This window comes from Alligator sinensis, unplaced genomic scaffold (genome assembly GCF_000455745.1).
Source record: "Alligator sinensis unplaced genomic scaffold, ASM45574v1 scaffold366_1, whole genome shotgun sequence".
In the NCBI taxonomy this organism is placed as follows: Eukaryota; Metazoa; Chordata; order Crocodylia; family Alligatoridae; genus Alligator; species Alligator sinensis.
The window spans coordinates 4956538-4980887 of record NW_005841851.1 but is presented as its reverse complement, the minus strand read 5'-3'; the positions used below and the strand labels follow the sequence as shown (position 1 = coordinate 4980887).

The window sequence follows — 24350 nt, the reverse complement described above, 5'->3', positions numbered from 1 at the left end:
GGAAGAGCTGAGTGGGAGCGCAACCGTGCAGGGCTTTCACTTCACCCCGCACGCAGGCACGGAGGCGAGGTAGCACTGACACCTCTCACGGCAGGCTGCAGGCATGCTCGCTGACATCGGTGGCATATCCCCTTTGGTCGGTATGCTTTCCTTCTGAATAGCAGGATCTATCTGCCCATCCAGTGCTTGGGGAAAGGCCAGTAGAAAGGTGCTTTTTGGGCCTCCTGACTTCCCCACTCAGGCTCACCACACAAGGAGGGCTGTCTGCTCCTCTTTCCTTCTGCTTCCTAAGCCTGAATGATGGCTTACCACCATTAATCCGCAAAACCTTAAATGGTGCTGATTGCTACAGCACGTGCTGAATTGCACTTCCAGCTCACCTTCCCCTGGTGATGCCGTTCCCCCACAACGCATTGCCATACCTTCACACAATTTTCACATTCAAAGCGTTTGCCACTGTCATGTGACATCTGGTGACGAATCAGGTTTGATTTCCAGTTGAAAGCCTTTGGACACTGGTCACACTTGTACTCCCTCTCCTCCGTGTGGATTACCATGTGCTGCTCCAAGCTGAGAAAGAAAAGACACGCTTACCTCACAGGGTAAGGGAAGGCAAGCAACTCCGACAGCTAGAAAATGGAGCCGAACGGTGCAGGCTTCAACTGGTTTTAATTTACAGACAAGGCTGAACCAAGCACTTTCTTTCAGTGGATTTACAGTTACAATAATCATGTCCGTTAGGGTCACAGTACCAACGAGGTTTGAGATAGAGAGTGGTGATTAAAGATGATGACAGAGAAAGAGGCCGAGAACCACTGGGGCTTTTTTTTCTTTAATACTAACTAGTCGACATGGTGCTTGTCACATAACATGACTTCAAAAACCTTTTAAAATGAAGTGAGCGACAAATTAACAATGAAGGGTGCAACTATATGGAAATTTGAGTCTTTTTTTTTTTCCAATCTTTTTTTTGGCATTTCATTTCACATTTGAGAATGGGCCTCTCCAAAATTCGCTATGTTTCATGAATTCTCTTACTGCAAAACTGGCTCCCCTTGCTGCAAAAAAGAAGTCAAAACTGACCCATGCCTGCAGGTTTCTAAAGGGAAAAGCTAGCACTTTGTGACAGAGATTCCTGCCGAACCCCCTCAGGGAAAGACAAGATATTAGCTGTGTTACTGCTGAAGTGATCAGGTTGCCGTTTTCATGGGCACAAAGCCCACAACTTCCCAGAACGCAGTAACTTCACATTTGAAAGAAATATGATAAGGTGCAAACACATTTCACTTTTAAATGTCAGACATCTTTTACTACTTAACTCGGCGATTTCAACTTCTGCCAACTGGCAGCTTCTCTCAAGCCAGGAGGACGATGGCAAACCAAAGTGGCTGCTGGAGCAGTGCCATGGCCTTTTCAGACAATGCTATAGGTTGCTGCATTTCCTCTAAGCCAAAGTGCTGTCTCTGCCTTTTGAACTTCAGTGTGTGTGTCAGCACATGGCAGTTCTGCTGGCCACTAACCCAGGTGCACTTGTATAGAGGAGCTACTGGGAGAGGTAGGTACTGGTAGGGAAAGGAGGAACTTCCTGGGCTGAAGATGAGCATAAGGGGCTTTGCCCTGTTAGCAATCCAGGTACACAAGGAGCTTGAAACAATGTACCTCAAATAGCCTGATCCTGAGAACGGAAGAAAATCTGCAATCCTGTTGCAGTTCAGTGGGAATTGTAACTATTCAACCTTATTGATAAATTCCACAGGATCATTAAAAACTTGTGATGTTTAACAGAAACTTCTGTGTAAATTTTATTAAGTCATCCCTTTACAATTTTAACACAGGGGTATATTTTCTAAAGGATAGTTTAAAAAACATAACAAAACTCAACCCTACAGTTCAATTTAATCCAGCTCCCTTAAATACCACTGGACTTTTTCATAGCCTGACTGCACAGGACAAGGCGCTAAGGCTGAGGATTTTGAAGGGCCAAGCAGAGTTAGGCAGTAGGCACTGTAGGACTGCAGATCGCCTTCACTTAGACTCTTGAAATTCCCAGCCCATATGTTCATTGACCTGAACTCAAATATTTATGAATCTAAGGGATTTTGCTGGTTCACAAATTATGGCAATTGTGCATGCTGAGATTTTGGCACCCTTTGAGTACTTGGACAGATATTCTTCTGCTCCAAAGCCAAGTCATTTATTGTTAACCAGAAGAGTCTAAGATCCCACTAGTCTCTGGATGATCCTCTTCTTTCAAAGTTATAATGGTTAATCATTGTGAAGCGGACAGTAATAAATTGGCTGGCTGTTAATTATGAAGAATAATCATCCATTTTGATAAAAGAAACTCTGTTCTTAATGCCATTAATATAGATGGTTTTTTTCCTGGCAGTTAATTGTGATTTATGGGTTTATACAGCACAAATGCAGGTGACTTATTATAATGTTTACAGGAAAATAACCTACTGGGATTAGCACAAACATTTTTTTATTTAGTCATCTGCTAAGTGCTGAGTTTCAGTTCCCTGGTGATATTCTTGATTTGAGCTGAACTAACTTTCAAGAAATTATGAGACCATCTAGATATGTTGACTGGATTTATTTGCTGTCTTAAGAGGGCTTCTCAGTTCATAAAGTGGAATAGCCAGATTTATAGGGGGACGAAACAAGAATTGGTAATTTCCTCTGAAAGTTCCACTAAATTTAATGTATGCACGGACTAGGGCGCAGCATGTTCTCTGCCTCCGCATAATGCCAGCCAAGACCTGACTTTTTTTGTTTTCCTTTTGCAACAAGATATATGGATGGCTTAGTCTATAGTAAAATTCACGGAGACCTGAGACATTGTTAGACTTCCAGGAATACCCTAGGCATTCAGGCCTCAACTTTCAAAAGTGACTACTGGCTTTGGATAGCTCAATGCTGTGCATAAAAAAAGGCTGAGATCATTCTGAGAATCTGGCTTTTTCATTATGTCTTCAGGTCAACACCCAAATACAGAAGAGCCCCATTTGAAAATTTTGAAAAGAGTCCTATTTGAAAATCATGGCTCATGACTATCTGGTTATTAAGGTAACCTTTCAGTCGGATAGCTCAGCGGGTACATGCCCACTTTTTTCTTAATTATGAGTTTTAAGAAAGAGCAGTTTATAGCAAAGACTCTGAGGAACCTGTCCTAGTAGGAAGGTGGTGCTGAGAACAAGGCATTAGACAGGGGTTCAGGAGATCAGCTTTCTGTTCCTGTCTTTGCTCAAAGCATCTCTGTTTGAGCTTGGGCAAGAGACTAACCCCTTACTCACATTAGTGAGCAATTATTAGCAGAAGTAAGGGTATGACTATCTCTATGCCTTGCTCCTACTCCGTACAACAGAAATACTACTTGCATACAATGGAAATAAAGGGATTCAGGAAGCATTCATGCACTGCCAAGAGGGAAATATGTCAGTACTCAGGGAGGGAGATTGTAGTGGGACAGTATAAACAAAGAAGGAAGATGGAGACTGAAAATAAATTATTCCTGTTATCACTGAAAAGGCAGGAAGATTTTTCAGATAGAATTCCACTTCCTGGGGTATTTTTTTTTTAAATCACATGGATGTGTTATCTTCCCAGGAGAGTTGGAGAAATTCAAAGAAACAGCAACCTTATAGAAAGTGAAAAAGAATAATTCAAGTTGGAAAACAAAAGGTGAGGAAGAATCAGAGAGAACTGCCTGAAAATATAGATACCATCAAACTGCTAGATGACGTTACCCATCCTAGACTTGTAAAACTCCTGCAAGGTGCTCAGTATTCAGATATATTTTAGTGAAGATACATTAGTGGATTGTCTTGGAAACATTTATACTCTAATTTCAGATTCTCTTGTGTATTTCATGGGACTGTAAGAACACTTTTCCTATTTATTATCTACTCATCTGCAACAAAATGTTATAATTACATTCAACATGATTCCTAGTGGCCAGCACTCAATGGTCATCTTTACCAAAATCTTGTAGAGTGGACCATTGGCCTTAAGCTTGTAGTTTTGCTGTGCTTGTTTAAAGTGTTGACAGTTCGAACAATGTTATCATGAGGCCTGCAGTATTTGGTGTTTTTTTTAATACAGCAGTGTTCCCACTTTCCTCTCTATCCAATGGTATAGGATCAGGCCCTGATTGCAATCTTTTCTTTAAAAAACTGATCTTTATGTTAGGTTGGCACTGTAATGTTACTGGCCCTGGCCATATGCCTCATTGTTGACTTGGAAAGGGTAAGCCGGAATTGCGTCACCATGTGTTCAAGCCTTGGCCATTCTGCTAACAATTAGGGCAAATTGTGATGGAGGATTTCCTGCAGTGGTGTGAAAACAGTTGTGGTAACACGGCAGTGGATGGTTGAAATGCACTGAGATCATAACCTCATGTGACAAACAGCTATTGACTGGGAGTGATTTTCTAAAAACTACTAGCCTGAGCCACATTCAACATGGCAACTGCAGTTGAAAAGTCCCATATCCCAGTCCCAAGCTCGAGCCATTCATTTCCCACTTGACGAATACATTTTGAACAGTTAGATTTCATATTAGGATAATTTGTTTTAAGCTTTCAATTCATAGCTAGCCAGGCAAGTGCCCGCTGTGTGTGAGATACCTGTATTTATTGGGGAACATTCTCTCACAGTCTTTGCACTCATAGACCTGCCCATCGCTGAGGCCTTCCTGTTTTATCTCCTCATTCAGGGTCTCATACAGAGAGCTGACAGTGTTGCAGGCATATTTCTTGTGCCGCCTCAGGTCCAGCTTTGACTGGAAGAGTTCATCACAGTCTTCACAGCGAAATGTGTGGTCCTCTGAAAGAGATGGACAAAGCAGTTCAGCTTTGGTGTTAGCAAGTTCACATAATGCCAGGTCGTTCGATCCACTAGTTCTCTGGCTCACAAAATGCATGTCAATGAAGATCACTGCAAAAGCATGTTTACAAGCCACAGGTATAAAATCCGTCTCTTCGAAGCAAGCAGGTGCAGCTAACATCAACTGCGACTGGCTGAACGTGAACCATTCACATCAGCTCGGGCAATGTGGAGAAACCACAGCCTTGAAGCAGTCGAACTCTGAAAGGAGCCCTGAGTAAGCAGCAGCTTGAACTCCGCTGTCCACGTTTGCTCCTGAGCCTTGTTAAGGCTTTGAGCCGAGACCAGCAGGATTTAGTGGATTTACACAGTATTGGAGATTCTGTGGAGGAAGGAGGATTGTCTGTTTGCTTGCTTGTCTATCTGTCTGTCAACGTGTTTTTAAATACAAATACCTTGATGGCTGTTTCTTCCTGTGAAGCTGTCAAGAAAAAAAAACAAAACAAATTACCACCTCCCCCCAGCTGCACAAGCCAGAATGATTATTGCCTCCCCAAAAGCCTGTAAAAGATAATCATGTATTTATGCTAGGAAGAGCTCAACCCTGGAGAACTGCACTTTCCAAGGCCTTCCCTCCTCCCCTCTCCCCAGTGTTTGTTATGCAGCAGCCAGAGGGCTTCACGAAGTAGGGGGAGTTCGAAGACAGAGCACTGTGCAGCAAAGAAAAAGAGGCCAAATTCTTTGTTTAAAAAAAAAAAGATCTAATGCATATAATAAATTATTGTAGTCAAGGTCAAACAAATTAAAAAGAGGGCAGCTATTATTAAGTTTACAAGGCAGCATCCTGACCATAGTGCCAAGTCAAACAATCAGCTCAGAGCTGTAAATTTTCCAGGAGAATGACTTCTGTGAGGGAGTTGGGACAGTCCAGGGTTTCTCCACCCAGCAGTCTACTTGAAACAGAAGCTTTTCATGTAGTTGCTTTCTGCTGTGTTCCCTCTTCTCCTCACCCCCCACGTTTCTGAAAACACTTTTCTGCAATTAAGGCTAGGTGCAGACATTCAAAAGGCCCAAGGTGGACTCGATTAAAGTTACGTGGTTTTCTGTAAGCAACCCTTTGTTGGGGTGGGGTGGGGTGGGGTGGGGTGGGGAAGGGGGCCAATCTTAGACTGGGTTCTGCCATTTTTAAACCAGTCTGCATGTGCCGAACTTCTGTTCCGTCACAGGTATAGACCAATTTCCAATCATGCAAAATGTTGCATCTGTAGCAGGCCTAAAGTCCCTTTCTCACACTCTGATAACATTGCTGCAAATGTAAAGCCTGCAGTGAAATTCATTACCTTAGGAGACAGAAGGAAAATATTATTTTTAAGGGATGTTTGCTCAGAGTTAATTTAATGAACAGCATCATGGGTAGTGTGTGGTACAAGAAAGGAGATGATAGATTAAAAGACAGAAGGCATTTCGATCTCTTGTCTGCCTATACGGAACTGGTATTTCTAGGATGTGTAAAACATTTAAAGAGATTTCCTTGCTAAAAAGTGCTGGAGATGATTATTGGCACCAGATTTTGCACCAAATATCACAATTGCCTAAATCTTTGTTTTATGAAGTGTGTTTAGTATAAATCAGAAGTAGCTCCCCTGGAGTCAAGGCAGTGATCTTGCCTTGAGCAGAGAGGTAGAGTAGATGACCTCCCGAGGTCCCTTCCAGCCCTATTTTTCTAGGATTCTAGAAGCCAAGACAGTATCCTCTCCACTGATCTTGTATAGCTTCCTTGTCTGAGACCCAAACACTAAATCTCTTCCTCCCTTTCAATATAGCCCAGTGCCATATGAACTAGACCGTAGAACGCTATCTCTATTCATGGCACTTGCATTTAAAGTAGTATCAATACTGTTAAGGAGTCTATTAATACTTACAGTTCTCCTGTGAGGTGAGGGCAATGATATTGCTCCCATTTTAGAACAGAGAGAAATAAAACAGGGAAATATGAAATTATTTGTTGAAAGTGAGAAAAGAAGAGAAGAAAGGATAATGGAAGGGCGGGGGGAGAAACAAGGACACGGTTTTCCAAAAATTAAAGTTTTTCTCAGAATTGTTTTGATCACATTTGAATTTGAGCTGAAAAAGTACAAGGGGAAATAGTGAAAATTACCCAATTTTGTCCCCATTTTCAGTTGGCTTAGACAAATAACAGAATTTGGGAGTCACAGAAGAGTCAAAGGCCCCTTGCCTTCCAGGGGTCTGGACTGAGCCCCTTTTAAAAGTTTTTATGGAAATAAAATGGGTTTATTAGAGCTTGTGAGGGCTGTGCCAATTTGTAACTGATTTGTATCATAGTTCTGGGGAGGGAAAGCTGAAAATGGAGACCCAAGAAGCTCCCTACATTTAATTGGTGGTTGACAAAACTGCATTAACTGTGGTACTTGTTTTTGTCCTGTCATCTAGCAATTGCTTCTTATTAAAAAAAAAAAAGTTGCAAACAGTTATGTCATTATGTCACATTTTCACATTTCATGTGACCTGACAGCAGGATGGGAAATAAGATGCTACCAGGCCAAACTTAAGACTTCATCAGAGAACATTTCTGGACTAAAATTATACCTCTTTTGAGATAGAGCTGAGTTAGACAGGAGGAGTAGCATTACCTTCTCCAAAGCATGGGTGCTGAGGGAACACTAAAACCCACTAAAACCCTAAAAGGACTTGTCTGCACTCCTGGCATTGCACTCATCCTGGTACCATCTATAACTGGGCTTGATGGGCCACCTACCATACATTCATTAAAGCTAGATCTGTGGAGCAAAGTGCCAGCAGTGCTTGCAGTATTTATGGTGCCTCCATTTTTGCTCCAGCTTTGGGTATCAGAAAATGACAGATGAGCTGGAACCAGCTGGCTCATTTACTTCACTGATCTGCATGATACCTGGACGGAATAGTTTTGAACTGCTCTGGTAATGAGATCACCTCTCAGTAAAACATTCTGCTCATCTACTGTTTCTCTCCTTTATTTTTCTTCTAAGAAGACTTAATGATGTCTGAACCTCTCCCAACCTTCTCCCAGCTCCTCAGGTTGGAGAATCCCAAGACTGATCTCCTAAGAAATTTCCAGTGTATCCTAATTGCATGCAGGACAAAAATCTGCCCAGCGCAGCTACACTGTAATACTTTGGCTTTCACCCCAAAATAGAAAACTTAGAGGGGGGAGGAAATTTTTTGCCTCAGAGAACATTTAACAAAGAACTTCCTCAAACTTCAGAAATTCTTCCTGTTCCTGTACAAGACTTATGGGATGGCTTGGGTTCGTTCTTATTTTACCTCGAGCCAGTTTCTAGTCGTGGAGATAGGCTGATTAAACAGGAACCCGGGGGTTCCTGTTCTCAAAAGCAAATGTTCTCTCACAGAGTTAACTGCAGATTGGAAACACATAGGCTCACCTACTGTGTTACAACACATGACATAGTGCCTGCCTAGAGTCCAATTTTGCCCTCACCTGCCTCATCCTGCACCTTGAGAAGAACTACGGAGGTCACAAGTTGTGCACAAGAAATCTGATCCCCAAAAGGTATCAGATCCCCAACTGGCTAAAATCCATTGATACCACCTGAAAATTGGAGTGAAGAAGGATTCTGCTAAGTAATGCTGGAAGAAGTCAAACTCTGTGGGCATGTCTACACAAGGTGCTGACTTCAAGTAGCCAAAAAATACTTTTCAGTAGCGTGTCACAGCATGGACAGTGCTAATACACTACTGCACAGTTTTATGAGGCTACTGAGCCATGGGATCACCTAAAAGATGTTTGCTAGCACTACTGTGCAGTAACTCCAGTTACTGAGTACTAATACAAGTACTAAATAAATGTACAATAATGACTGTGCAGTAGTATCTCATGTAGATGCATCCTGTGTGTCTTTATTACCCCGCTCAGTTTAAACATCTCTAGTTTGGGCTTTTCCTTTCTGTCTTTGTTAGGCAAATATTTTAAAGATAAAGCTCATCATGCTTCAGTTATATTAAAAAAATAGACCTGTTCTGTGCAGTCTCATGTACCAATGGCAGTGATGGTCTTCTTCCACTATTAAGCACAACCAGCTTTTTCATCTGCACAAAGAATCGACAATATAAGGGGAAATGGATTTTCTTCACACAGAATATTTGGTAAAGAAAACTTAGAGGATAAATAAAAAAAGATGACAAAACCGTGGTAGAAACATACCCTAAAATGTCTTCATGTTTTCTAATTTTTTATTTGTGTGTGTGTGTGTGTGTGTGTATATATTCAATATAAATCTATATAGAGAGATTTTCACAGAGTGTGCGTGTGCATGTCCATCTGTCTATCTGTCTATCAATACATCTATCTATATGCACATTTACCATGGCTGAATGGGTGTGCATGTGTGAGCAAATTCTTTGGAAAGCTAGAAATAAGCCCTGGTAAACACTTCTGAAGAGAAGAAATTGACTGGCAAGCAGAATAAAGAAAGATCCTAAACTGATACATAATAAATATACTTCTTGTATTCTGAACTCTGCATTTTCATGAAAACAAATATTTTACAATTATCAGTGAGTTTAGCTTTACAATACCCTTGTGCATTGTTGCAGAAAAAGAAACCATGACACACATAGATTAAAGGCTAGAGCAACACCTTGTAGGAGTGGATCCCACGTCACAAAGGAAGCTTAGTACTGAACTGAGATCTCCTGGTATCTGGATCTCTGCCTTTGCCACAAAGTCTCCAATTTATAGCAGGTACATAAAAGGTTTTTTTTTTTCTTTAAACGCAATAAATAAAAATGCTGCCCTATGAAAACAGTTTACTGCTTCCGTGTCGTAGGGGGGGAAAGAAAAGAAAAGAAAAGAAAAATCCAACAACAAAAAAATTGCTGCCAGTTCTCTGTGTCTTGTTTGTCAAATCTGTGGTTATATGCGTCTATCTTAAGTTCCATCAGTAACATTCAGGACAAAACAAGAATGTAACAGAAAAATAAATCAGTGCCTAATAGCTTTCAGAGAAACCAAGGGGAACACAATTATGTGGCATCTACATGCTAATCTACCAGACTCAGGTCTCAAAGGAGTTCAAGAGCCCTACTCAAAATTCCTGCAGTGATAAGGGGTCTACTGCATTTGGCTGGGGTTTGGATAAAAGATTTTTATGATAATTATCTTTGTGTGGAACATTTTTGCATTTTCTTTCTTCTGCAATTCAGAATTTAAATGGAGGGTAGGGGGAAGACAGCATTATCAAAGGTAGAAGTATTAAGAAGTCAAATATTCAATGTTGGGCTATTATAATTTAAAAGCAATTAGCTGCCAAAAGCATGATACATTATTGGGAAGATGCAGAAAAATGTTATATAACAACAAAGCTGGCATATTACAGGGAACAAGGTGTTTTTTGCTTGTTCAAATAAGTGTCACTTAAAAGCAAATATGAAATCTCTGAAGCAAAACAGATCATGCAGCATTAAACCAGAAAGCCTTGCTGATTTTTTTTTTCTATTTCTTTTCTAAATTATCAAAGAGGTATTCAGTTTTTACACCATAATTGGGGAAGTACCACCAGAAATATCTTATATCTGTGGCTTGCTTTTAAGGAAATCACGAGCATTTAACGCAACAATGAAAAAATACTCGAAAAAAAAATCAACTGAAGGTTTTAATTTGCATCATCTGTGTTTTCACTCCCTTCTCATCCACTTTTCAAGGAGTACCTTAAGCAAAGGAGTGTTTTGGCAGAAACAGTTCACTGAAACAACAAATTGCAAACAAATATTGCAAAAAGCAGATTTTACACATTCATCTTCCTAAGTGTTTGCCATGGAAATCTGAATCCAAGTTACATTTTTCTACCAGTAAGGGAAGTGTGTGAACAGAAGGTCCAACATAATAGCTCAAATTTCAAATGCTGATTATGCCAAACAATATACAATTAGTTCATGAGCAGCCTATAGGCAGAAATATATTTGTATAAATTAGTCATAAAATAATGGGCATATTTACATTAATAATGAGCTGTTTTCACAGTCAGTGGCTGACCAGAAAAGGACTACATTTAAATAATAATTCATTTACTTTAGATAATTCACCCACTTTTAAAACTAACCCCCCACTTTTGTCATTACTAAATTACAGGAAAACTAAAAAATACATGAAAATCTGATCATACCTTTTGTATCTAGTTTTACCAAGGCGTTTTCATGAGCTTAGCTTTAAACAAACACAGATAAGTTCTGTTTCCGTTTTAGTTTTTTCAAAGATTTTTAAAAATATGGGTTTGTGCCCTTCTTAATTTCTTTCCAAAGAATAAAGAAACCTTGCCTGGTTACTTCGTCAGACTCTTGTTTTCTCTGCTTAGCTTTTTTTATTTTAGCTGTACCAGGAATAGGATGTCTGATCTTCCCTACTTTGGCAGAGATCCCCTCAATGCCTCAGGGCATTTGCATTAACCACTGTGTTAAACGTTAGTAAACAGGTAAAACATAGGAATGCAAATATTGCCAGACAGGGTCAGATCACAGGCCCAGCCAGCTTGGTAGCCTGTTCCTAACACTGTGCAAAAACCTTCCTGAATTCAGCTAAATAACCCCCTGTCTATAGGCAAAACTTTTTCGTCTTAAAGCAAGAAGGCTGGGGTTTCTTTGAAAACTCTTGGGTTTTCTTTCTGTAATCTTTGCTGTAAGAATCCTGGAGTTTCTTGCTAAAGCCAGCTGCTTTTAGTCAGTTTAAAATTAAGCCCAAAATTTTCAATAGCCTGACTAAAATTCCCTTCCCCTAGTTGTTGTCAGAGTGGAAATGCAAGCAGAAACTCCTCTTACTCTTCACTTTTAATTTGGAAAAAAATCTTTTCCACCCGTCTTCAAACACTATAAAAAGGGGGGAAAAAATACCAGTGCTTCCCCCCAATTTTCATGTCGCCTTTAACTAGACATAGCAAGTGGGTGGCAGTCAAAAAGAGAACACAAGAGACCACAGGTTCTTGCTCTAACTACTGTAAAACACTCATGCCTCCCCAAAAATGCAACGGCCCCTTTGATGTCCTGAACAATGACTGAACTTTAAGAAGTAATATCAATGCATTCAGGGGAAGATGCCTTTTTAAATATAAGAACTTAATCTCTCTGGCTGCTCAATACACAATGTACCTCTAAGCCATTTGCTTACTCAAGGAGTCCATTTATGCCCGGCACCTTGACTAGCCAGCTCAATCTGCTTGCCAAGTGAGACAGTGGAGCAACGAAGAGTTTATTTCAGTAGAGCCTGTCGCTCTAATGAAGTGGTTATCAAACTTTTCAGACTCAAGACACCTCTCATTAGACTCAAGACACCCCTCAGAAAATACCTGCTCCAAATTTACACACTTGTTTTAACTACAAACAAGAATAGAGCAATTCTTTTCTTGCAAAGAACTTGGAAAGACCACAACGAGTCAGAATGTTTTAATATGATGGATTCCTATTTGAAATCTCTAGGTTTATGTTGGGAATCATGGTTGCACACCTAACAACACTAACGTTTATGGCACGCTTAAAAGGATCTTGTCACACCTGTTGAGAACTGCTGTTCTAACAGTTCCATGGACCCACCAACTGATGCTGCCGAGCCATCCACATTAAAATAGCACTGTCACTGCTGCTCTGTGCTCTGACGCTCTAAAGAACACAGAGTGGTTTGTAAGCCTTGGAATGTGTCGCCTTGCTTTTATTACCCACAAACAGCCATGGCAACCCTGGAAATTAATAAGCCATCCCCTATAGTATTCAAAACCACAACATTCCTTGAAAAAATATTTAATGTATCTGTGCAAGTCTTGAGGTTAAAAAAATCTGCTTAGGCATCGCTGACTAAGGCAGCTTATCTTGCCAATACAGAACAGTATAAAACACATTAAATCTTAGAACAATCAACAGTTACATAACAGAGCAGGTAACCATGCAACTTAGTTTCTTGCTGCATATTCTTTTGTTTCCTCCTGGTGCCAGGTACGGAAAGGTGCTATCTAACAGTAATGATCTTACCTTCCATACTGGGTGGCATGTTCCCAAGCGAATAAGCCCCTTCCTTCATATACACCAACAGTTCTTCTCCTGGCTCAATTTCTTTAATAACTTTATAATAGATCTGCAAATAGGAAAACAAAAACGGAGGAGACATGTTAAATATGCAAAGCCACATTTTACATTTTTACACAATAACCCAAATGATTCCAGCTAATAGGGGAGGCTGTCACTTGATTTGTTTGATAATTGCTACTGAGAGCTCTTTTGCTGCCTTTATTTATTCTCTATGTGTGTCAGAGTTTCATGTGGTTTGAATGATAAAGTGGTATTTACAGTAAAAGTCTCTCTCCTCCAAATTACACAAAATCTTCCTTTTGTGTTTTCTTCTAATACACTTACTGATACTTGTTAAAATAAATGGAAAATAGACAGAGCACAAGTTTGGGTCCCTGCCTAAGCCAGTATCAAACTGTTGTTTGAAGGGGGGTGGGGGGACGAATTCTTCTGCTGGTGCAAATTAACATAACTCCTTGGAAGCCAACGGGGCTACACCAATTTACACCATTTAGAATCAGACTTATTATTTCTTAACCAGACCCCTAAAACATGCTGTCTCCATTGAAGTACACCATCAGTCAAACCCAGCTTTGCAGAGCCCATTCTACATTAGAATTTGGTGAGTGCCACACTGTGCATCTAAGATATCTGTCTTGCTGCACTGAAGAACAAGCTGGGGAACATAGAAGGAATTCACAAGAGGGTAGGGGTCCCCACAGTCTTATGTACCATCCAAATCGCTTGTAAAATAGAGCTTAAATGGTAAGACCTTGTATTGGTCTCCTGCATTGGGATTTATTTTGCCCACATGCACATAAGGAATAAACAAGAACAGAACTGCAGGGGTGCATTTATTAGGGGAGAACAGTAGTCATTTCTGCAACAGGAAAATTCAATAAATCTGAGACAGCAAAGACTGTAATGCTTCTAATTACACTGAAACATAAATATACACACGTGAGACATTGTTGATTTCATACATATCATGCACCATTACTTATTATGCATACTCCAAAGTGTGTCAGACCCTTTACTAAACACATTAAAACAGCTTGGTCCCTGTCATGAAGAGTTTACAATCCACTGTCATTGACTTGTAATGGTGTCGACCGCTGCAGAATCCTGACACCAGCATTAAAGGTGATGGTAACAACTCAGCAACAATGTGTGTGTATGGGGGAGTGATGGTTCTGGACAGATCATGGGGTTACATGGCTTGGGGGTTACTTGACTCAATGGTTCCCTCACACTGCAGTGTATATTAACATTTAAGTGCAGCTTGTGGGCAATGCAGAAATGGTGGATTAGGACAGTCTTGCATGTGGGAAAAGTGAACGCTTCAGAGATCATGACTGGAGGTCACTTCATGAGGAAGAGCAGCAAAAGAAAAGCACAGAGATGGTAGTGACTGAAGGACTCCCATGGCTGGAGCTGAGCTATTGTCAATGTCAGATTTGAAAGAGACGACGAGCAGCCAAGAAATGCCGGAGGTTCGGCCCCTTGGATGTGCGGTCAAGACATTTCTCAGTTTTTATGAACATTTTGGCCCTGCCCTTTTCTAACAATTATGCCCTGAGAATTCAGGGGCTACTAGTCATTAACCTTCAAAGTCAACGGCAATGCTTTATTAGTACAGGGCAATCCTTTTAGTGGCAGTGAATAAACACCAGGTTGTTTTACACATCAGAATTTTCTTTTTGGGTTAATTAGCTATCCGTCTCCTTCCTCCCCTACCTAGATCCTTTTCCTAAATAAGATGCAGACTGTATCCATCACCTCCTTAGTTTGCTGAATTAGATACAACAGCTCTCCGCCAACCCCATGTTTCAGCTGGGATTGAACGCGCAGAATTCTTATACCTCTATACGAAATGCATCAATCCGTTGCCTTAGGAAGACTTTTTTTAATTCACAAAGTCTCTTTCATCTCCTTGTACCAACAGTACAACAAAGAACGACTGTCAGGCTGTCAGAGGTTCTGACCATCCGCCTTTCCAAAGGATGTGAATAAGACCTGTGGGTGTTCAGGACTGCACGCGATTTGGCCCTCATCATTTCAGGATTTGATCCAGCCAAAACTTATGCAAAGAAGCAACTTTCCTCCTGTGAGTAGTCTCATTGAGATCAACACGGAAAAGGTGACAGTGGTTATCCATCTGGGGTTTCCTCCTAAATTAAATCCCTTAGGGACATCAAGAAAACCTCAGGTACGTTAATTAATTGTGTTTCCATGTTACCACTCGGTACAGAGATGGCAGTTTACAATATGCCAGTGAAATGTCTCAAGCGCTTGATTATATATTATTAGAGTATATGGCACTGCTGTCTGTGGAGGGGTGGATACTGTGGGAGAAAAATCATTCTTACTCTTAATGAGAAGTTACACCTCTCGTCTCCCCCTCTCTCTGTGTTATGGCTTTTTTTTTTGAGTTGGCACCACCTCTGCTTTACACGGAAATGAAATAATTGGTAAAGGACACATTTGGGACTTGGTTGTCTACCCCTGAACTGAGAGATATGTGCCTGAGAAAGGACTTGACCCAAAGTGTCAGATCCAGAGATAAACTTGAATTAATACTTTTCCATGTTTAAAAAAAAAAAAAAAAAGAGAACAAATTGGGTAAATGTATTTGCCAAGAACATAACTCTCAGCCTTATCACTCTATTTCAGGAAGATTTCCTCACACATTATCTGCAGTCATAAGTAGCATTCATGGATAAAGGTTCCATTCAACACATTTTGATTGTTCAATTAATATTATGTATGCCTTTCTTGAAAAATATGTTGTTTTAACCATGAGTGATAAAGAGCAAGCAATTAGTTTTTTTAATTGACTTTTATAGTACTTATATCCTTTAAATGGCATACCAAAGTATCTTAACCTCTTCTTAGGAAGTTTATATTACAGCTTCTGGGTTTTTCCATTAGGGGGCAGTCTTTACCAACTAAAATGAACTTACAAATTATCCAAAAGCTGCTAGCACTGCTCTTCATCCCTACCCCTCACTTACTGCTCTTCATTAAACAGTTGTTTTAGGGCCATTTTCTTTTCTTTTTTTTTTTTTTTTTTGTTTTTTACCAGTTTAGGACTACGCACATGGAATGAGGTATCTATAATTGGAGAAAGCACCAAGAAGCACTCTTTGATAGTTTTAACTTACCTTGAACGTTGCAATTATTTTCACGTCACTCTGCAAATCAAAATAAAGACCTGACCCCAACCAAAAGCACCAAAAATGAACCAACCAACTGAACAAAAAAACCCCAAACAACCAAAAAACATTAAATGATAAAAGAATGGAGCAAAGGAAGAAAAAGAAAGAAAAATAAATAAATAAATAAATAAATACATGAGATGTCTGACCTGTTTTCTCTGGGTAAGGTGCAGCAATTCAGAGACCTGAGTTAAATTTAAATCTTTCCAGTAAACTATCCCAGTGGGGTTGATGGCAAAAACCATCCTCTGTACTTGGAGAGAGGCAGCTGGTATTGCAGGCCTGGTGACAGCTCCTGAAGGACTACCCTGGCTACTGCATTCTCATTCTGTGCATCTCTCTTGTAGAGGGGTTTCTTTAGTGATCCTCTCTCGATTATCTAAACTCCAAGCCTCAGACACTCCCCCTAATCTTATCAGTGAGGACTGGGCTCTCTGGAGACCTCCCTATATTATGTATGTAATAGAGACTACAACAGTGCTACAAATCAAAGGAAAAGGAAGTTTGGGTTATACAACCAGCAGTCCAAGTTTTTAACAGGCTGAAGCTTTTATTTTTGCAGCTCTTTCTTCATTAAAACGCCTGAGATTAGAAAACTTGTAATTGAAATACAACAACAATCCTTATTACGTAGAGAAACACAACAGGATAAATCTAAGCATTTCAGAAAAGACAAAAATAACAGTTTCTATCATTAGTATATATTATCAATGCAAATTATCTGATTTTCCCAATTGTTCTTGTGGGCCTTTAAAAATGATTTTTTTTTTTAATTTAACTTGAGCTGGATGTGAATTTAAGAATTAATACCATGTACACAGAATTAATATCACACGTACAGCAGACGAGCATGTTCTGACACGAAAGGTTTTTAAGTTCTGCTGTTTAATTGGTGTCTTGCTTCAGTAACATGGACATGATGCCAAAGAGTGAAGAGGAAAAATCTAATCCAGTTTTCAATGATTTACGGGACATCCCCTAGTGAAGAGTGCCCCACCTTTGCACGGTTCATATTTAGCTCGCCTGCAAACGCTACCAAACTCTGGTAAAGATTTTCGCTGATTAGATTGTAATGAATTACTTCATCAGAGCTACAACAGCGTGATCCTGAAAGTTAACATTATCGTGCATGCTTGCCCCCCTCGCCCTCTCCCGAGTCAGCCTGTGCAGCCCTCGCTGAAGGGTCAAGAGCCTTTCTCTGTAAAGTGTTTTGAGATCCTTGATTGAAAGGTGTTACAGAAATGCAAAATGGCATTATTTTAAATACATAGAACACAAAAAGAAAGCGAACATATTCCTGACAGAATATGCTTCATTATTTTCTACAAACCACAGTCATTTGCATTCTTAATAGGTTCCAAAGAAAAACTACAAGTGATTTGAAAAGCTGCTTTTTCAAGTAGTCTGTTTTTTATTTTCAGATCATGTTTACTTCTTTCCTGTCATGTACAACAGACACAATGAGCCAAATCCTGGACACCTGACTCTGTTTTTAGACCAATCCATTCTCAGGCAAGAGTACAAATGAAACCAGTGGGAGTTTTGCCAGAGGAAGAATTATCTGAGAAAGAGCTTTAGGCCTTCGCCCAGAAAAATCCCCCAAACACTTCTACATAAGAGAACTTAGAACAAGTCTGAAACACAAGATACCTACTAAGGAACACACTGGTTTGAGCCAAAAATCCCAATACTGACAAACAGAGAAAAATCTTGGAGATTACATGTGAATGTAAAAAGCAGATGATCAAAAATCACAAGAGAAATCCTGTTGCATTGTAGTTAATGGGCAACATTTCCATTGCGTTCAGCAGGGCATAGTTTTGGCCCTATATATTTTAAGCTACAACAGCAATAGCTGTCATTAAAACTATTTCAATAAAATAGCATCATTCGGTTGTTCCCTTTCTGTGTCTTCTCAGAATAAGCAGCAGCATGTTGCAGGTAAACATATTTCAGTAGCAAACAATCAAGAAAGGTAATGTAAGCTTGATTAATTACTTTGAATAAAAGTTGCATTCTGCTGGAGTCGCATTCATTTTATCAAATGCTTCATTATAATAATTAACTTCATCTTGCAATTTTGCTACTGAAGTTCTGAATTAATTAAAACTACTGCTGTGTTTAAAACCCCTTTCCTTTTGTTTGCTGTGTGCACTGAAAAACATCAGATTAAATAGTCCATAAAAAAAGGATTACATCTTTTAAAATCTTTTATGTGCTGTATTTTCATTAAAATGTTATGATTTTTTTCTTTTTTTCCTGCTAGAGAAGAAAAGAACCCATTAAAATATGCAAGCACCAAGCACATATTAATGGTCATTTGATATTATTTTAGCAGGGAAGGAAATAAAAAAAAATAGTTAAATGTTCTGCCACAGATTTGAAAATGTTACATTCCTGTTTTGGCTTCTGCATTTGCTAATATTTTCCTCGTATGAGTAGATATGGAGCATTAACAAAAAAAGAAGGATCGACTTTCTATTTGAGCCTGATCCACAGGTTTGGTGTTTCTCAAGCCATTTCGAAGGGCATTTGCCTGGTCTTGGTGATATCTAGGAAAGTCCTTGCTCAGGTCACAATATTCTGCAGCATATTACAAACTACTTAGGACAAAACCTGAAAATTATCCGTTACATAGAACCACTGTCTGATCATTTTCTAAGTCATCTCACTAGCACCACATCACAAAGTACTCGACAACCATGCACTGTTTCAATGGAAAAAAAATGTTCTTGAGGCCGACAGATGCATTTAAAAACAATCTGGCAATTGTCTAACTGTTTCCAATATCCACGCAAGGGACGAAGATGAAGCATGTGGACTCAGCAAAGCCTGTTCCACTGCTACCTCATTATTCAAGTACCTTTCATAGAAACAGTATGTTTACTTGTTGTATGAATGATGCCTGCTATTTACTTTAGCTTCACTGTGGTAGCACTTTCCTAGGTTAAGATGGGAGCACATTAGAAAACAGAGAAACCAGCTGCAGTACTCAGGGAAAGATCAAAAAGTGCGCCCACTAACTGCATCAGTGTGCCATATAAGTGATGTACACAATCAAAGACAATTTAAACTGAGAATTACTACTGTTGGGTTTTTTTTTCCCCCTTGCATGTAGCTAGCTGTGTTAGAAATTTGATAAATAATACTAAAAATACCTCTAAGCACTCTTGATCTAAGAACCGAGTCAGATCTATATGCACACTTCTGTGTGCATGTGCCTCACCCAAGACTGAGTAAGTTGCTCAGGAGCTGGCCCCATATCTTTCTAAACAGATTGCAATTGCATGTTTTGCCGTGGCTGGGATGTTTCCCTGCTTTGAAGTAACCTCCTTTTTGTTTCCGCTAAGCCCTGTTGCCATTTTATTTGCCTTTCTTAGGACAGTCTATTATGTGCCTAGAAACTAAGTGCATAGGGTAGCTTATGAAAAAATATATGTATTTTTGCTATAGGATAAAAATGGGGTCTCATGTTACCACCAGTATTGTTACTAACTGCTGATGCTTGTTTTTTCAAATAATAATAGAATGGCATAGACATAAAAACAAGAGCTATTACTGAAAACTGTGTAATGGGAAACACACTAATTGTGTACTATTCTATTTAAATGTTTGCAAATGTTTGCAAAAGTTTCCCATCTTTTGCTAACTACAGAAGATTCACAGTAAAGAATTGTTGATAAACCAATCCTTTGAAGGCAGCCGGAATAAAAGGACAATAAGATACAAACAAAGTAAAATGTTAATTTGATTTTCAGATATTTTGAATAGATCGTTTTAATTACAGTATTCATGGAAGGAAACCTCTGATTTCAATCAATAGCATTCCTCCAATCTTTTTGTCACTTTTTTGGGGCTGTATTTGGCTTCATAAAAATTAGTTTACAAAAATGTCACGCTCAGATTTATTTACATTTGAATGCAGCTTAAAAATTGGAACTGAGGAACAAAATGTTACAACTGATGTATTTGAAAAAAGGCAACATTTTTTACAGGTTCAAAAAATAGTTAGAGGCCCACAGGCTGCTCTGAGTGATGCCACTAAAAATCCAGAATAATTCTATAGATGTGACTGGGGTTGTTCCTGATTTACATGAAGACAAGAGAGCCGAATGTAGTCCTATTGACGTACAAATAAGAGTGTAAAGGGCCGGGTCCCTATGTAAACATACATTATTTTTGCTGGAAAGCAAATGTTTTTGATTAAAAGCTTGTCTTGACTCTCATCAGCACAATGATGTTTACTATTTTGTCTTCTTTTAGAACAAAATTCGTTTTTTTTTACATGTTTAAAGAAAAAAGGATTAATCATTTCGTGCCTACTGCATGGGTGTGGTGGCTACACCTTGACCCCTCTATGCAGAGTCTCTCTAGGAACATGCACCACAGCAAAAAGAAGTTAACACAGAAGTGCCAGGTAGAAACTGGCAAAGCATAATCTGAAAAATCACCTTGGATTTGAGGATTTAGGGCTTGATCCTTTAAGATGCTAAGCACCCTACTTTCACACCAACAGGATGCTTGAGGCATGTACAGTGCCTAAAATCACACCCTTATGCATAGTTTTTTGTGATTAAGAAAACCATTTAAGTTTAGCTGTGAATTTGATAGGCTAACTATAGATTACAAGAGAACAAGAGAGGATCAATGTTTCTACAACCATTTGGCCCCTATCCTTCAAACATATGAATGAGAATAAGACATAAGACGTGATTTTTTTCCACGATCGAACTGTAGGCACCATAACTGGCCACAGTAACACTTAATATGCACTTGAAAAAGTTGTGTGTGTACTTTATTACCTTGGAGTTCTAATGAGTGAGATTAGAAATTCCTAAACCTGGGTTTTGATATCTGGTAATCATTCAGGTCTATGGATCTTATTGGAGTAAAAGCTTCAAGTATGAATTCCTATCTGACCCAAAAGACAGCTTTGGCTAGTTGCAAACTTTCAATCTACTCTCACTGAATTCAATGGGAACTGGTATTGGTCTATAGACATGTTCCCTCTGAGACTAATATTTCAGAACTTGGAGGGGGAGGGTATGGGAGGAGACAGGAGAGATTTTTCTTTTCTATTTCACTTTGTTCTCATAATGCTCTTATTTTTCTTAGCATTCAAATAACTTCAGGCCCAAATCCAAGCTGTCTCTACCTTTTGAAGCGCCTCAAACCAGAAGATACATTGGCAATTGCATCAAAAAGGATCAGTGTCAGATACTGTCAAAAGCTAGAATTTTTCCAAGAAAAGAAAGTTGTGGTTTGGTTTTGTGTTTACAGTGGTGTGGAGGAACACATGGTGGGAGTTAATAATACAAATCCAGCACCAGCAAAGCTACACAGCTGCCCCGCAATTATTAAAATTGAAAATAATAATGCTGAAGTCTATAAGGATTCCTATGCACTACTAATTACACTAAATATTGGTGCTATTCCAGTGAATCCAGACTGTCATAATCAGCTGCTTAGGAAAAAGTACATCCTGACCTTGATGTTGTTATGCCTATGATTTTTTCCCCCTCCTCCACTAAAGTGTCTGGCGCTTCTGGTTATCAATCACCATTGTCTCCTGCATTTTGTACACTGGACCTTTTATTCCTACCAGCTGGCTTGACCTGAGAGTCTTCAGTGCTTCAGGAAAGAAGCTGACGGGAGAAAACCCTTTGATATGCCTACTGTCTAGTTATAGTCTGGGTCCTTTTAATTTCTCTACTTTTGAATGACCATTTTGCTACTCTTTCTGTCTTTTTTTTAACTGTATGTTAGCTGAGTTTACAACAAAGCAATTGCACAATATATGGCTGCAATGAACTAGAAGGTAAAAAGAAACAAGCCCGGTGAGAGCGCCACACAGCTGTTTCTTCTAGTTGCACTGTTATATTAACTGAAACAACACAGAACTAAAAAGCTCTAAATGGAGGGAGAGAAAGGCAATTTCTAGATGAAGGGAAAGAAATGCAATTAATTGGTCTTAAAATAAAACACAATATGAATAATCACTTAGCCTTGTAACTGGGGGCAAAATGTGGCTCTTAAACTTAAGCATTGATGTGGCAAGCTTGGAAAAATCCAGCAGCCTAAGGTTTAATGTTTCAAGCAAAAAGCATGTGGATTAATGTCAAATTGGCATAATTCTACACTCAGGTTTTTAATCAAAAATATTTTTTGCAAAGATCTCAGACTTAGAAAACGGCTCATGCTCCTCTAACAATCCTTCTGGGGTGTTGGTGTTTTCTACTGCTGCTGTCACTGGTTCATTCACTGCAATAATAGAAATAATTTCAAATTCCTGGTGACCTTCCTGCCTGGCAGTGCCAAGTGTTAGATAAGTAGGGTCACTTGAGTAACCCACTGGGCAAAATTTCATTGCTAAAGCAAAGTGAACAGAACTACCTGGAGGAAGGGCTACAAGCATATGTGGTGATGTCAGAAGGTTTTAGACGGTATGTATGGTTGCACTGATGCTGCTGAATCATCTGGGAATCCCCAAAGATAAAATTTAGTGTAATAGGCTGAACTATATAATCTGTGGGATGCTCAGAGAAGAATGCACAGGTCGTTTTCACTCTGCCTGCAGCCCAGTACATTCTGCCAAGAATGAATGACTATAAAAGGACTTAGGTAATAGGTAAGGGGAAATGTAATGACCCCTGCAGCTCCATGTGTCACAAAGTGTCACAAAGTTTGTGATGTAAGACATGGAGCTCATGATAAATATCGGGGCTCTGGGTTATTTGACCACAAGATGACTTGTGAATAATGGTGGAAGGGTTCCAAAACATACAGCCATTCATTTTCCATAAGGAACCCAAGTTTGAATGTGTTTACTCAAAGCTTATCCAGTTCATGTTTGTCCAGAAATTCAGTATTTTGCCTTTTTCCATTTCCAGTGCTCTCCAAAACCAAGGTATGCACAAGCATATTAAAATATAAATGAGGAGAAAGTTGGCTGAAATATTTCAGTCTTTGACAAGTCTGGGGTCAGGCTGGGTTGAGCTTTGGGTGAAAGCTGAGGTCACTTCTCATTTGACATGAATTGGTTTTGTTACTCTCTATTTTGCATTCAGACCCAATCAATAATTTGGCTTCCATTTATAGATGACAGCTTCTTTCAATGCCTTCTTCTGTCACATGCACTTCAGAAATATTTTTTCCCTCCCAGCCATCTAAATGTCCCTGCACTGCTAGGCAGCAACGGTATTAGTAATGCTCATCTCATTAGGGACAGGCCTGAACCAGCACCTTGGACCGACATTTCACTCCATTGGAGGCTTGCTGAATTCCCAGCTCAATTCCTTCTTCTTGAAACCGATTCTTTTTTTTTTTTAATCTTCAAAGAGCTTTACAAACATTAGCTAATTAATCCTCACAACACCCTGTCATCTGTCTAGGGGCGAAGATTATTGAGCCTCTGGGACTATCATTATCAGAATCATATTAATTCCATGTAATATCCCCTCCCCAAGGAGAACACGCTACAGGCATCTCCATCACATGCCTATTAAGTTTCTATTCTTTTCTCAACGGTCCTCCGAACCATTTCCCCCACCCCCAACACTTAAATACCGACAAAAACTTAGTTCACAGCTTGGAGCAGACTCTCTATCCATCACTGTCAGCATACAGTGTGCACTTTCTACTGTTCAGGCCACGATGAAATACCAACATTGATCTCCATTCATTTATTTTCTGTTTTAACCACAGAATCCAGGTTTCATGCTTGCTGTCGATGCTCTGCAGTTTTCTCCCACTAGAGGAGAGGTCTTTGGGCCAGTAGATTCCCACCATTCCAGCTCTCTTAAAAAGATCGTTTTATTGACATCAGCAGCCGAGCTACTGAACGGACGTCCCACTCAGCCACTTTGATTCAGCCAGAATGCGGCTGCTATATAAAACCTGCCAAAGTATAGACACAAACACCGATCATAACTCTGGACTGGGGCATATTGCCCTTTGTCATGGGTTTGGAAAAAACCTAGAGATAATCTGTCACCCATAATTAGGTTCCTCTTACATCATGTGCAGCAAGCGTGGAAAGAAAAATGTGTCATTTTCTTGACTTGCACGCAAAGCAGAGTTTACATCCCCATGAGCGTGCCGCAACCAACACTCACCCGTCTGAAGAGGGCCAGGGAATGATACAAGTAAACAAAAGAAAACTGCAGCTATTGAAAGGGGATACATGATGTCTTGAAAACTAAATGGCACCAGCAACATTTCACCATCCTTTCAGTGTTTCCCT

At 39.6% G+C, this 24350-nt stretch overlaps 1 protein-coding gene across 21 annotated transcripts in view; it reads right to left on the bottom strand.

Moving 5' to 3' along the window:
* PRDM16 (PR/SET domain 16) overlaps positions 1-24350 on the bottom strand; it is a 459271-nt gene that overhangs the window by 39764 nt on the left and 395157 nt on the right. For all 21 annotated transcript variants that reach the window (XM_025212044.1, XM_025212072.1, XM_025211963.1 and 18 more), the window contains 3 exons: positions 12855-12957; positions 4628-4826; positions 423-570 (listed from right to left, as the gene is read on the bottom strand). In XM_025212044.1, the coding sequence (XP_025067829.1) occupies positions 423-570; positions 4628-4826; positions 12855-12957 (450 nt within the window). The remainder of the gene's footprint in view (positions 1-422; positions 571-4627; positions 4827-12854; positions 12958-24350) is intronic.